The sequence below is a fragment of the Cryptotermes secundus genome, unplaced genomic scaffold (assembly GCF_002891405.2).
Source record: "Cryptotermes secundus unplaced genomic scaffold, Csec_1.0 scaffold446, whole genome shotgun sequence".
NCBI classification, from domain to species: Eukaryota; Metazoa; Arthropoda; class Insecta; order Blattodea; family Kalotermitidae; genus Cryptotermes; species Cryptotermes secundus.
Window position 1 is genome coordinate 846,133 of NW_019731271.1, and position 13,127 is coordinate 859,259.

At 37.6% G+C, this 13,127-nt stretch overlaps 2 protein-coding genes across 2 annotated transcripts in view; one reads left to right on the forward strand and one right to left on the reverse strand.

Moving 5' to 3' along the window:
- Positions 1-332: 332 nt before the first annotated feature.
- LOC117282510 lies at positions 333-2,940 on the forward strand. Its single transcript, XM_033752422.1, has 2 exons — positions 333-919; positions 2,147-2,940. Exons 1-2 carry the CDS (start codon positions 867-869, stop codon positions 2,427-2,429), a joined length of 336 nt encoding a protein of 111 aa, XP_033608313.1. The 5' UTR covers positions 333-866; the 3' UTR covers positions 2,430-2,940.
- Positions 2,941-6,988: 4,048 nt separating this feature from the next.
- The window catches only part of LOC111866813 (interleukin-1 receptor accessory protein), a 140,306-nt gene continuing 134,167 nt past the window's right edge, over positions 6,989-13,127 (reverse strand). The window contains exons 9-10 of the mRNA XM_023856096.2: positions 12,912-13,118; positions 6,989-9,088 (exon numbers count right to left, since the gene is read on the reverse strand). Coding sequence (XP_023711864.1) covers positions 8,966-9,088; positions 12,912-13,118 — 330 coding nt within the window. The 3' untranslated portion in view covers positions 6,989-8,965. The remainder of the gene's footprint in view (positions 9,089-12,911; positions 13,119-13,127) is intronic.

Here is a 13,127-nt window from a genome sequence, read left to right on the forward strand (position 1 = left end):
TATTACACATTTTTATGGGTTAACAGTATATAATATACGTATATATAAAATGTCGTATGTGACATTTTATGTTTACAATATTGTGACTAGATGCAATGGGTAAGTTACAACAGTTTAAGTTAATACTAGTATAGTAAGTGGGGCTGCTATAAGCTTCCAGCAGGATGCCCATGGTACAATTCTCAGTGGGGACAAGAGATTTTTCTCTACTCCACATCATCCAGACCAGCTCAGGGGCTTACCTAGCTTCCTGTCCAGTGAGTACTGGGGTTCTTTCCCCAGATGTAAAGTGGGTGTGAGTGAAACTGACCACTTACCTCTGCCTACTGCTAAGGTCAAGAATGGTAGGGCTATACCTCCACTACTCAATATGTCTTCATGTCTCGGTGCTTAATTAAGCACAGAACAACTTAAAAGTAGTCAGTAAATTCAAATGGGTGACAAGAATGTCATACAGATGAGACTTATATCCAATGATAAAAGTAAAACCCAAAACTAACTGCTAGTTTATGTGGTCACTGTATCATAACCTTCTTCCCTAGTTCAGTATTTCTAAGAAAACAGCAGGCCATGCATTCAATGGCTAAGTGCATTAATTAGTAATTGAACTGTATAAATATTTCAGTACTCAATTGCGAAAATGGTATTCCCTCAGCATTCACAAATAAGTGTAATTGCATAATGTTTATCATCTACCTAGCTGTGCAGAGATGCTGCAATGAGCTGTCCTTGATATTTGTGTTATTTTCAAGTCTACTGCATAATACTTGTGTGTTATTACAGACTCAACCTCGTATTATTAAACTTGACAAACATTACCTTATGACTACCCCAGTCATACAAAACAACCAGAAGAACAGGGGACCATGGCTGTAATGAAACCCAAGCCTTGCTTTTATACTGTACAAAGATTCGTCAGGTAATAAATCACTATTATATAAGAAAGGAAATAGAATAGTCATAAATAAAACAGTAACAATGCAGTCACATCTTCTTTGACTTGTTTTACAAAATTACATGACTGCTTAATACTTAATACTTTGTCTCTACTGACATAGACATCTTAGAGACAACAATAAAAAAACACAATTCTCTGTGTTTGTATTGAAAAGGGGAGGGGCTACTGTCATTTGATTTATAAACAATAGTATTGGTACAACTGCTATAACAGAACCTCTTAATATGTCCAGATATAGACTTGAAAGGATTCTGATGATGCTGTATGCTGTACAGAACTATAAGACTTATTTTTGACTCTATCCATTGTCTGGTATATATAAGACAAAAACCACAACATTTCGGAGACTGGATCTGACTCCATCCTCAGGTGGCTTAGACCTACTCAGTTGGGCCCATTAGAAAGAGCTAGGCTCAATCGCTGGTCCTGTGAGGATGGAGACAGATCCAGTCTCCAAAACATTGTGGTTTTTTGTCTTATATATATATACACGAGACGATGGATAGAGTCCAAAATAAGCCTTATAGTCATAATGTGTATGTATTAACAGTCTTCAAGTGCATACAATCCCATTTACCACTTCTTAACTACATGTTTCAGCAGTATGCTGCCTTCTTCAGGTGTATCGATCCGTCAACTATTTCACTGCTTGCCTTTATATGTCCATTTACACACACATCCAACGATACAACACATGCAGCCACAAGAGTTGGTTCTTGTGGAGTGTTCACAGTTTGGTGAATTGTGTGCATGCCTTTGGGTTCCTGTTCATGATGCCTCAGTTGTTTGTCAACTACAAACTAAAGTCAGTGGCTCATTTGCCCTGCAAGGTCTTCATGTATAAGGCATTCAATACATTTATTGATGATCTCTTTGCCTTTATCTTCACTATGCCTACTGCTCACCGTGTAGCCTGTTTCCATGATGACTTAGTGTTCCTCATCTATTTGTACCAGAGGTGGCTGTATCCAGTGGATAAGTCACAGACAGACAATGGATGATATGCACCAGTCAAGGCAGAAAAAGAAAACTGACTGATAGAAATGAAAGACAAAATGGACTTATGTCAAGAGAAGATGGAGGCCGCAATACACTTCATCTGGTCAAAGTTAGAGGAGACCATCCAACACGATCATAGTGTCATTTCCTGTATCTCTGGTCTTCCACGAGGTTTTCCTTATATTTCAGGATGATAGGCTCAACATCACTGCCATATGGCCCAAAATGCAGCTGTACCAACACTACATGCTGCAAATGGTGTCTGGAAAACTCTCCCCATCTTGAAAGAAGTTTCCAGGACAATGACCCTGTGGTGGGACCCACTGAAAATTTGGAATTCCTTGCCAATGTCACAAACGATTTCATCTTGGGCCTGTACATCCTGCACACATATGCTGCATCTGTGGACCAATGGCGCCACCAATGGTCAGGTGGTACCTGCATAATGCGAGGGAATGGTGATGGCTGCTGATGGCATCAAAATGCCTTCCTTTAAATATTTCATTTATCTTCGGGAACAGAAAAAAAAAGTTATTGGAGGTTAGATCCGTGAAGAGGGAGGATGTTCCTGCACAGTTATTTGTTTACTAGCTAAAAAGCTCCCTCTCTCGTTGCTCTAATTCAAGCTCTGACATTCTTGCACTGGCAAACCAAAACATACTCAAGACAATAATAGATGCCACTCAAAAAGAGACTGCAATAGGCCAACTACAACACAGCTGTGAAACGCTGATATGTCAACGTCATCAAACCATACTGGGGTTTCTGTCCACTGCTGCCACAGCACACACACAGTGGCGAGTTCGCCAACTTTATTGTCAGATCTCATAGGCTGTCAACAAGTAAAGTTATGCTTTCAGACATAAATAACCATGATCTTCCTGGATTACATCATTGGTTAAAACACAAGCAGAGATTATGAAAACTGTGACAAGAAACCTGGGATGTAGCATGCAAAACAGCAGTCATTTGGGTCAGGAAAACCATTAGAAAAGTTACTTACAGAAAGGCACTTGAATGGTGGGATATGAAAACAGGAAACTGTGAGGTCACACCTTAAGAAATATGATCTACTGCGAAATCCCTCATGAAGAGGGACAGACAAAAGGAACCAACTGCTATTTGTGGTCCTTCAGGCCTTAAGTATCATCTGTCAGACAAAGCCAACATGATAGCTAACTGGAAAATCAGTCCATACCCCATGACCTGTGTGACAACAACCATGAATGGCGAGTTGAGGCTAGAGTTCAAGGTATGCTCGAAGCTGTAGACAATACCCCCCCCCCCACCCGAAAGACTCAGACCATGTGATATACAGTAATTAATAAATTATCTGAAACTGAAAAAGACCTGCGGGATTGATAGCATTCCAAATTAATTTTTCAGACACCTTCCAAGGAGACCACTGGTACACCTCACGCATTTGATTAATCATCGCATTCGGCTTTCACATTTTCTGATGACTTGGAAGGAAGCAGAGGTGCTAACCTTACTGAAACCTGGTAAGGAATCTTAAATTCCTCCCACATCTATGCCCGATTAGCCTCTTGTCCACAACAAGCAAACTATTTGAGAAAATTATACCAAAAATACTAAGGTACTTTGAAGAGGCTTCCACTCCAGTTTGGTTCCCATTCACGTCACAGCAAGACATTGCAATGTCTGAGTCTTACAGATCACGTGACACTTAATTTCAACAATTAGATATCTATTGCTGCAGTATTATTAGATACTGACAAAGCCTTTGACACTACATGGCACCCTGGTTTGCTATATAAACTATCTAAATTGGAATTTTCAGCCAGCCTGATCAAGCTTATTAGCTCATTTCTCTCACAAAGAAAATTGAGAGTTTTGGTATAAGGCAAATTGTCTAAGCCAAGGGAAATGCAAACAGAGCCATCTCAAGGTTCCATTCTGTCCCCAACATTGTACAGTATGTACACAAATGATACCTCCCAAACACCAGTTGTTTATCTGGCCTTCTTTGCCAATGACACTTGTACGTATGCCATGGATCACAAAGAGGGCTACGTTCTCAGACAGCTGCAGCACAGTCTGAATTCAACTGAGACGTTGCAGAAGTGCTGTGACATTAAGATCAATAAAAATAAAAGTCAGGCCATCTACTTCTTTCACAGACTTACACCACCTGAGGTTCATCTCATATGAATGGACGGAACATCCACTCTGTGAATCTGTGAACCTCAGTGCAACTGTTGCCAAGAGGAATACATGCATATAGATATGATCAAATCCAAGGCCTTCAGAACATTTACTAGAGTCTATTCCCTGTGAAAAAGTGAGTGATTAACCACTGACATTAAACTAACCCTCTACAAAGCACTAATTAGATCAGTACTGACTTATGCTTGCTCTCCCTGGGGATTTCCTGCAGACACCCACCTTTCAAAATAGCAGCACTTGCAAAACAAAGTTCTCCACACCTCTGGTAAATTTTCAAAGTGCACACTGGTCCACGAGTTGCATATGGCTTTCCAAGTGCCATGTATATATGATTACATACCAAATTGTACAGGCAACAACCAGAAGTTATAAAATAATGAAAATGCAAATGTTCTTGAAATCAGAAAATGTGAAGCCTGACACAGAAAATTTAAGAAGCTTGAGCTTGGCAGCATTCAAGTGTATGACCGTTCATGTGACTAGGTAGCTGCTGTAATATGAGCTACATGACTTAGAGCATGATATGCTATGCCAAGCCTTGTATATATTGTACATACATATAGTACATATTAGAGTTAACTGTAAATAGTAGGTGTCCACAAGGAACCTGACTGCTGCCAACTGACTACGTAGAATACCGACATGTAAGTTGTAAATATACATGACATGTACTACTGATTTTGACCATGGTAAATGTGGCTGTGCTGGCGAGGACCAGTAGCAAGTGTAAACAAAAGACCCATCCTCTCATCAAAGAGTGTGCCCCACATGAACAAACTTGTAACTGTCTAACAAAAATCTGGTCTTGAGCCCTGGATGCAGCTTGACACCAAGACAGACTGAACGACTGACCATCAGTCATAACATGTGATGCATATGACCATTGGTAGGCAGTAGCCCAGTAAACACATTCCCAAAGGTATGCTGTCAACAATAGGACATCTGTTGCTGGGTAATGGGTTGCTAAACATGTTTCCACAGCAATGAATAAGCACACAATAAAAGAGCAATTGTTGGAGGTTGCGACTTCTATTCGGTCCTTCCCGGAGTTACAGAGGGTGTACAACAGAGGACGAGAACGAGAATGGAGTACATCCTAGTGATTTGTGAAGATGGTAGGTTAGCGATAGTACTATAATTGATTTGATTCCAGTGACTGTAGAAGAAGTGTCATCCAATCATTCAATCCATAACCCGTTATTATTCATCACGGAACCCCAAACACTTGACAATAATTTTGACTTAGACTCTGATTTGAAGGAGTCAGTCAGTCTGTCAGTCAGAGGACTGCTGCATTTCGGTTCAGTTCAGTTCAGTTCAGTGAAGTGAAGTGAAGTGAAGTGAAGTGAAGTGAAATAGCTCGACATAGTGTGTCCCATAATGATTTGTGAAGTGTGCAGAACAGAGAGCATCATCCTTACTTACAGTTACAAGGGCAGTAAATCTGATTACCAATTCAAACCCATCTACAGTCATTAAAATGACAATATTTTTCCACATCATTCATCATTCACTCTACTATGGTTCACATTTCTTATTGCCAGAATAGACTGTAATTGTACAAATTACTAAATGTATTATGGCTGGCAAACTACTGGCAACACATCACTGAGAAATCACTTAAAATATGTAATAAAAAAAATATCACTACAGAATAAAACAAATTCTCTGTTCTCTCTATAAATTAGTACTTACTAGTCCAGTTCTCTTTACACTATTTTCATTCTATGTGAAATATTTACTCCTTCCTCTGAAGGTAAAAGGTAATGTTGTCTCTGTGCTTAGCTAATTAAGCACTACACCATGAAGGTGTACGAATGACCTCGGTACTAATTGGAGGTGAGTGGTCAGTTTCACACCCCAGTAGGAGCCCCCAGTACCCACTGCATAGGAAGGTGGTTGGGCCCCAGAGCTGGTCTGGACAATGTAGAGAAGACAAAACTCTTGACCCTACTAGGACTCGAACTTCAAACCCTTGGTGGTCCAGCCCGTAGCCAGTCACTATACCGACTACTGTTCTGTATTTAATACCCTTGGAAAAAAATGTATGGACCAGCATAAGTTGAGACACTGTTCACAAACACAGTTATGTATCACATACAATTATTTCCTCCTGAAAAAGTGATGTATGTTGTCTCCTGTCATAAAATGACCAGGAGTTTTAAACCCTGCTTGCTCCATGGAAGATAGAAAGACATGCTTATAAAACTACAATATATTTCAGTATTTAAATATGTAATATTAAAAGTGTTACAGGCTTTATTGTTGACATTAACACTTTTAGAATATTTAAGTTAACTGAACATAGGTCCTCTCTGAGCTTGAACCTACAAATTTAACTTTCTAAATATCCAACAGTTTCTCCATTATGCCTGGGCTCAACAGACCAGTTAAATCCTCTTACTTCTGTCCCGTGTGGTTAAAACAGTTTAACATATGTTTCACTGTGCTGTGAGAGACAAAATGCTTAAAATGTTTCAGTTGTTTTGTCATACACATTTTGCACAGTCAGTATAAAGGAGATATCTTGGACATCTATAACACATTACATAGAGGTCACAGTAGTCACCCTGCACAGCACAGGGTTCAGAAAGAAACCTTTTCATGTCTGCACAGTTTAGGAACCTGTGTGGTCTGTCTACAGCACTGTACACTATTAACGTCAGCCTCAATTTAATGTGGGAATATTGTCTAGCAGCTTTTCAGATAGAGGGTGTCACATGGTCAGCACAACTGGTCCTCATGGCCGTTAATCTCGGTTTTCTAGACTGGAGTCGCTATTTCCTTGAAATAGCTCCTCAATTATCCTCATGAGGCTGAGTGGACCCCGTTCCAGACCCATTGCTTCTCAGAAAATCTTTTAGCGCTGGGAATCGAACCCGGGACCTCTGGATCTGTAGCCAGGAACTCTGACCTTCTTCACAACAAATGCTTACATTTACAACAATTCTTGCTCCACCATACATGAGCAAGGTGCCACAGAATGGGCACAGTGCAAGGCTGAACAAAGAAAGAACTGTTGCAATATTTTCTGCCATTGTATTTTCAGACACTTCAGATAAGTAACCTGATGATAGTTCACAAACTAGTGGTAGTCATGATGTTCAATTTTGTTTATTGGCACTATGTAAGGGATTTTTTTAAAGCTATCATTCTTTGAAACATTATATCATTTTCTAGTCTCATATCAATGACTGAAAATGTCATGTACAAATGATAAAGAAAAGTGTGATTCTGTTCAGTGCAGCACATTAAATGTCTGAAACTGGGACCTTCAATTTCATAACAGGTGAATATGCAACATATCAGAAAACTACTATATAACATAACCTTAGAGGCTAAATATATGTAACAGCCCAATTTTGTGATGGAATATAACGATATTTTATAAAAAAGTAATTTATCTTCAGTTTAAAGTAATGTGACAGAATGATAACATGTCATTTTTATTCTTTCAGTAGACATGAAATTAATCTATATATTTACACTATAATGCTGACAATGTCAATCTAAGCAAAAACGTTGTTAAGAACAATACTAGTTCTTATCTGTCTTCTACTTCTGTGACTGAATGAATGCTGTAGACTGAGGACAGAATTCTCCCACTTCGAGCTTCAGTGAAATTTCTGTGCTATAGGTGAAACTTCAATATACATTATTGATAAAATTTTATCATAAGATAAGTAGCAAATGTTACAACACTGAAACTTCAGGAATTATAAAGCCATTGCTACACGACATAGCTGTAATACTCTCTTTGGTTGAGGAAAAAAAAAAAGGCTCATCCTCAAGGACTCAACACATGTGTCTCACTGTTTACATGCAAGTGTTTACAGCTAGCATTTCGAAATGTTCATTAACTTCAGCATTCAAACAGAACTGAAGTAATATTAAACTTACTGAACTGTACATCAGTCATAAAGAAGAGCCAACTGAGACAGAAAAATATTCATAGTTACATTAAAGAAGTATTACTGAAAATAATTTTCAAATTATGTCACATTATGGTGAAAAAGAAGTATATAATTGCACATAAATTATTTTAGTAGTCCTGCCTGAAGATGAATGTGGTTAACATACTTTGGGAATTATGTGTTTGTCTCTTTTCAATGTGCCACCATCTATTTCTTTTTCCATACTTTTTATGAAAATTCTCATTTTGCACATTAGATGGTTGGGCATCTTAACTGTATCACAACATAAAAATGAAATGTCCTTACGTTTTATACAGTTTTAGGGCCAATATGAAATAGTGAAATACACTCTTGCAAATCTGTAAGGGTTTACATGCAACTATAGTTCCTTCAAGAAGTAACAAAATATTCAAATTTACAAGTCCTGCAGCATTCTTATTTACTTACAAGTGGAATGGATGTCTAGGGCGCAGCTAGAATAGTATGTGCATACTGCAAAGATCAATGAATGTAACTGCTGTCCTTTAATTATAATTAAAATATATGCCCTTTAAAAATTGTAAAAATATAAGTAGAAATTTCACTGTCAATTCAGAATTTCAAATCAAGAAAATGAAATAAAAAGCATCAATTACGTTAATTTGAGAATGCGGGATCTACAGGTATGCCTCCAGTATATGTAAAGTTCAAGGTCTTAAATATTAAATTTCCCCACACTGAAGTTGTTCTTTGAATAACACAGGAGCTAAAACATTTATATATTTGACACAGTCTGAAATGTATTTTATTACAAATTGTGAAAGTCTCTCTTTAAAAATAACTCGTTTTTTATGGCTTGTTGCCAAAGAATTAACAAAAAGGAAGAAAAGATATACTGGCCCAATCACCTCCGTGAAATGATGATCTTTCAAACAAGAACTTCCAAGCTCTCTTGTGAATTTGTAAGCAGTGTTCCTCGTTTGCTGGTTCCAATGGCAGTACATGCATTGACTCCACTGCCAGTAGTTGCCAATGACATCTGGTTCAGCTCCTAATAAAAGAAACCAATTCTAATATTACTTATCAACCATCTGGGGGTGCTTCCTTATGTGATTACTCTTCCTGTATTTAGATGAATGTGTTCCTAATGGTAATAATGAATTCTGGGACGAATTTAAAGTGCTTAATGTCTCTCACATTCTTCAATTTGTAAAGTGAGGCCGGCATGAAATATGTATTACATAATTATAAGATTGTATTATTTAGTGGTCCATTTCTGTGCACAATTTCCACTAGCACAAATCTCCAAAATTTGCCAGATATTATCTCAAAATCACATCGTCAACAGATTTGTAATTTTTAATGTAAAAAAAGTTTCACATAAACTTTGTGTGTATATTTCTGCTCTTTTGTAACACAATGCTGTCATCTTCAGGGTAGAAATGAGCAAAGGTAGAAAAGTGATAGGTTCCACAGAAGTGTGGAGAAGCAAAACATTTCATGGATGAAAGGAGTGTCTGGCTCACTTCTGGACTAAGCGTGACATGATGGCCAGTTTGGAAACAAAGGGACATTTATATCCTGATTATTAGGCAACACACAAAGAAATGAGGCTCAAACATAACTTGTCCAGCTTGTATTCAAGAGGTGATTGACTTTAATCTCAACAGGACACATAGCAGACATCTACCAAAGGACAAAAATTACTGTTGTGCCCTACAGACCAAGCTGACACAAGCTGTAACATTTCTGACTTGCATTCAGGAGGTCATGGATCTACATATGAACCAGGTGAATCTGGCTGTATATGGTAGGGGCGTGTCGCACATGGCGGTGAAGGTCTTTAATGCACTCCCTTATAATCTTAAAGAAATTGCTTCCATACCTAATCAATTTAAAGTCAAACTGAAGGACTTTTTGAGTAATAATTCCTTCTACACACTTGCTGAATTTTTTAATAGATGATTTTATTTTGCTAAAGTAATTATTAATTGTTCACTTATTATTACAATTAACATAACAATATATATAAAGGGCCTTGGCAGAAATATGATTGCTTACTATATACTAATTGTTATTTTGAAATGTAATTATATTAATTTATGTATTCTTGAATTTATTTCTATAACTTGTTTTTCTATGTTTTTATTGTATCTATGTTAAGATTCAAACTTGACTATTTCCACATCTCATGGAACTTGTTTCTGTATGGATTTATGGAAATGAAATGAATGAATGAAAGAATGAATGAATGAATGAATGAATGAATCTGTTTGAATCTCAATTTGATAGTTACTATTCTGACTATGGTAGTCTTCAGTTTTCTCCTCAGTCCCTCCAGGAAAATAGTGCGATAATACCTAAAATCAGCCCATAACAAGTTCCTACCAGATCCATTCCAGCATTCATTCAGAAATCACCTTACATGTCCATGCTTTAGATCAAGGGTCTACAAACTGCGGCCCGCGATGTGATTTTATCCAGCCTGCGAAAGAATTGTGCAGAAATGCGCCAATTGAACTGATTTTCCAGTGAGTACTGGTAAATGTGATTCTGAGCTTATTGACCTGACATATTATATTGCAGTTCGATGGCTTAGCTGTGGAAAGGTTCTTCCATGCTTCTTTCAGCTCAGGAATGAAATTGATATATTTCTTACCGAGAAAGACCATCACGAAACACTTTTATCAGATACCGAGTGGCTTTGGAAATTAGCATGCTTTGCTGATCTGGTGAACCATATGAACCATTTGAATTTAAAGTTGTAGGACGAAAATAACTTAGTCTGATTTATTTGCACTTGTCAAAGCATTCAGAGTGAAGTTGATACTGCTGGAAAGCCAAGTGAAAAATTGTAACTTTGTTCATATGCTATACTGTGCAGAGTTGCATAAAAAGGGTGAAGCAGAATTTCCTTCCTCGTTTGAAAATTTAGTCATTTCAGATTTGAAAGAACAATTTTGGAAGCGATTAGCTGATTTGGATTCCAGTGCTTAGGAAATTAGATTGTTTCAAAATCCATTTGACTGTGATGCTGCAGATGTCCAAAGTCAAATTCAAATGGAAATTATTGAACTTCAGGAAAATTATCATATTAAAGACAAATACAAGGAAGGAAATTTGATCGAATTTTATAAATTTCTGAACTCTGAGCAATTTCCAAATTTAAAGAAATTTGCTTGTAAATTTATCTCCATTTTTGGGACGACATATCTGTGCGAACAAACTTTTTCCCAGATGAAGTACATAAGTCAAAATACAGGGTAAATTTATCCGATGAACATTTAAAGTCGCTGCTTGCGATTAGCGTTTCAAAATTTGAACCTCAATTTAATCAGATTTTAAGAATGCAAAAAGAGTTCCATCATTCACGTTAATTGTTTTATTATAATTTGTGATGAAAATATGATCATTTGCTGCTACTGTCTGTTGTCATTAATATATGAAAATTTATTCTCATATACTTTGTATTTAGTTTATGAAATTCTGTGCTCTCAATAAAACTCATATACCTAGAGTTATTAATTTCTCATTTTATCCGGTCTGTTGAAAGTGCTGAATTACCTAATGTGGCCCGTGGTTCAAAAAGTTTGGAGACCCCTGCTTTAGATTATGAGCTACAGACAACATTCCCATATAATCCATAAATACGAGTGATCGAACATCCACCGTAAAATCAAAATTTCTGTCACAAGCATGAAAATGTTATGAAATCTGAAACTGCTCAGGACTTCTATAGAACGTGTATTCTGTAACCAAGCTAAAGAATGACAAACACCTAATCAATATGCTGTGATGCTACAACAAACATAAACTTTGTAGAATCCAGCAGCAATAAGAAATGACCACCTAGATAAAAGAAACTGCAGCACTGCCTCTTTCACATGCACAACAAAGGTTAAGTGTGAGAAATGTTACATCAGCCTAAGTACTATCTCCTGCTTTAGTGATTACTGCATTAAACTAAATCTGTCAAGCCACTACATTGGTGACACCTGCTATTGTGAAGGGGCATGTTTTAGTATATTTGGTTAAGGGACTCTGCTACAAGCCGGAAGGTCACGGGTTAGATTCCTGATGAATTCACTGGATTTTTTTCAATTGACCTAATCCTTTCAGCCTCACTATGGCCCTGGGGTCAACTCAACAGAAATTAGTACCAGGAATCTTCCAGGGGGGTTAAAGGGTGGCCAGCACATAGGGCTTGATGACCTCACCACCATCTGTGAGCTGACTATCTAGAAAATGTGGGAGCTTCAACATCTCACAACCCTATGGGTCTCCATAGCCTGTTACAGGGATAGTTTTGCCATTTCTTTTACCTGCTATTTTGAATTCTTAATCTTATAGCAAGTTTGTAACCAGGTCTCTTGCATAAAACATACTACAGAAACGAAATTTTTGCAATGGGGTGATTTATGTTTTGTTACTTTAACATATTTAATTCTCTAGTTCTATCGTTGATAATTTCAGATAGAATTAAATTTTTAGAAAAATGGACACAATTTTAATTAAATACTATCACTAAAATTGGGCCATAAAGAATTACACGTCTTTAAATCTGGTATGACAACTCACAGCTTTCCAAGGACTCAGATCCAGGGAGTTAGTTACTTAGGAAAATGGCTGAATGGCAAAAGTATCTCGCTCAACTCGGATGTTTGCATGGTCACCAAGTTGAAATTACTGACAGAAATTTGGGTAGGACAATGATGAGATGGGTTCTAGTGGCACGTTCACATCAAGTTTCAGGGAGATATATAAAAAAATTGCAAAGTTACTGTGTGACAGGAAGATACACGAATGAGCTGATACCATAAGCCTGCCTTTTGTTATGAAATATGGAAAGCAGCAATAACAACTGAAAAACTGACCTGCTTGGGACTAAGTGCCTGCCTACTATGCCTGTATGGGGGCAGATGAAGGCGTAATGAGGCCCAGAACCTCTTGTGTGCTCGACTTCTATCTCCCATTCCGATACAATATCCATCAGGCCTCCACTCCACCAAGGAAACAGCATGCAGCAGAGGAAGAAGGTTCTCACCTTGTGCAGTCTTTGCTGAATCACATTTTGGCAGGGGCTGCAGAAA